The 2,550-nt window shown below is 37.1% G+C and overlaps 1 protein-coding gene across 1 annotated transcript in view; it reads right to left on the bottom strand.

Annotated features, from left to right (window-relative positions):
* The window catches only part of LOC104766039 (protein ALWAYS EARLY 3), a 12,914-nt gene that overhangs the window by 2,655 nt on the left and 7,709 nt on the right, over nucleotides 1–2,550 (bottom strand). Inside the window, exons 16-19 of the mRNA XM_019241404.1 lie at nucleotides 1,281–1,439; nucleotides 768–911; nucleotides 461–673; nucleotides 32–301 (exon numbers count right to left, since the gene is read on the bottom strand). Coding sequence (XP_019096949.1) covers nucleotides 32–301; nucleotides 461–673; nucleotides 768–911; nucleotides 1,281–1,439 — 786 coding nt within the window. The remainder of the gene's footprint in view (nucleotides 1–31; nucleotides 302–460; nucleotides 674–767; nucleotides 912–1,280; nucleotides 1,440–2,550) is intronic.

A 2,550-nucleotide genomic window follows, 5' to 3' on the forward strand; every position in this document is an offset into this window, starting at 1 on the left:
GAAAATTACTGAATGAGTTTGAGATTTGCACCTGTATCATAAGCAATGTAGCCATACAGCGTGAAACAAGTTCAGATGGGATTTGTAGGTCATTTTGGTCGGGTGGGTTTTGATGGGAATCATTGGCAGGAGTTGAGCTAGGTGGATTTGGTGTAGAGGGAAGACGCTGATCCTGGGCACCTTGTCTTTGGTGGACTGATGGACCTTCTGTTTGATCTATAGAAAGCTGATTATTTACAAAATCAATGGCTTCTTCCATATTTACAACATTGTTTTTGTCTTTCCTCAGTGACGCCAACGCCTGCAGCAGAAACAGAGACAAATTCATTAAGTAGCCGAAACTGTTTGGCTAGACCTTGCGAGGCACAACCAATGATGAGTGTAAATTATCAACCAAGAAACTTTTTCATATGTACATCCCAATCATGGAAACAAGTTGGTAAACTCGTTATACACACACCTGTACAGCTCTGTATACCATTTTCCGTGCTTTTATTCTAGAACTTTCGACGATCTCAGACACATGGAATCCGTTGGTTTCAGATGCGTAACTGTCTACGTAGGTCAACTGGTCATCAGGTTCCCCTGATTTACTCATGTGTCTTATAGATGCATATGGTACATTCTCTTGGTAAGTATTCCGTTGCCTCAAGCCAAGAAGTGCCAATGAAACCTGTGCAAAGTGAGACATAAAATGCGAAACATAAGAAGCTGTATATAGTAAAGAAAGAAGATGACACTCTTAAAGTTCCTGCAATAAATCATGCCTGCGCATTGATTTCGCTTAGCTGAAAGAGAACTGCTGCATATTGTTTCTTAAAAGATTCAGAATCCTTTGGAGCACTATGTCCATCTTTCTGACTTTCCACAACCTCGTTGTTCATGCACTTTAGCTCCCTCAAAACTAGCTCCTGTAGTGTTGTACATTAACAATTAGTTGAAATGGAAACCATAATGTTGAAAGAGCTAGACAAACATGGAAGACATGATGGAAACAATATTAAAACTGAGTTAATTAAAGAGTAACTATCAAACTTCAAACAGTCGTTAAATTTATGATTAGTCAATCAGAATTTTTTTATTCTATTCAATCACATCCTCTTGGAATCTCTACTTATAACTTGAAGGAAACCAGATGTTTAATGATAGCAAGAATATCATGAATATGGAAAGAAAAAAATGCAACCCGGGCATAGAAAAAACAATATATAAGAGAGAAGACTTAGAACAAAAACATATCAAATATGTATAGAAGGCTGATAGTTAACAACTGGCCGAACCTTCTTGTCAAGCGCACGTGTTAGTTCAGAGAGAGCTTTGACATCAGCTTCTCTTGCCTGGATATGTCCAATAGTTGAAGGCTGAGGATTCAACGATTGTAAATCAAGAGCCTCGTCGACTCCATCTTGAGCTTGTGGATTTGAACTTGAGATATCTACCTGTGAATTTAAGGAAAAGTTGTATATTAGTAAAATATATCTATCAAGTTTTAATTAAGCTGTAGCTACGATGACTGTAGTCAGATAAAAAATAAAGCCATTACAAGAGAAAGTGGATGCAAGTCAGGGGAATAACATTAGCTATAGTCTCAGAAGGAACTGTAACAGAACATTGATGTTATTTTTTATATAAGACTGGTTAGAGACTTTAATTATTGAACTAGCTCCCTAGGGGCAAACCAGTAAACCAGCAAACCAGCAAACCAGCAAACCAAAAAGAAAGCCCTCAATTCCTAGATGTAAATGAATGAAGCTAGTTCCTCCAGGTAAGCAGAAAAATGAACTTCCATAAAAGAATGTAGAATATAGAAAAGCATAGTGAGGCCTAGCATGATGGACAGAAATACCAACCTTCTCCTGCTTTAGTGAATTGCTAATGTTAAAATTTGGGGAGTTTAAGAGATGGCCTGTCTCACACGAAAGTTTGAGATATCCTTCCGGCGTGCTTTCCTTTACCTGCCCTTGCATTTTCTCCTCACTAGAATTCTGAATGTTATAGTTTGAGAAAGCATAGTGCTTTGCAAGTGATGCTGGCATGTTTTCTAGAGGATTCAGTGGCATGCATTCAGTATCCTTCACCAAAAGAAAGATTTAAATGTTATCCAAAGATTATCAACATTCAAATTTGTTCTAACTCTCACGTCATGAATTTTCTAGATAGTTTCTTAGTGCTTTTTGGAGTAGTCTTTAAAGCAAGCAACATAATAAATTAATAGTTGATCAAGTATCAAGTGCTCAATTTATGTTGTAGGAAATTCAGTAGCGATTCTATTCACCAAAATTATATGAGACTTTTGTCATATTCACAAATGTGCAGTGAAATGCTACGATTAGTTTATCCTTTTATTGATCTTCGTTTTCTATAATCACTATAATTTTTCATCTCTATATATAGTGTCAGAAAATCCAGATTCTATCATTGCCAGGAAAAAAGTTCAGTGTAAGGAAGAGTACCTTAACAAATTCCACCCCTAATTCAGGGTTGTCAAACTGAATCCGGTACCTAGAGTGATCAACAGTTAGGACACTGCCGTCATGAATCTCTCTCGAC

This window comes from Camelina sativa, chromosome 19, assembly GCF_000633955.1.
Source record: "Camelina sativa cultivar DH55 chromosome 19, Cs, whole genome shotgun sequence".
In the NCBI taxonomy this organism is placed as follows: domain Eukaryota; kingdom Viridiplantae; phylum Streptophyta; class Magnoliopsida; order Brassicales; family Brassicaceae; genus Camelina; species Camelina sativa.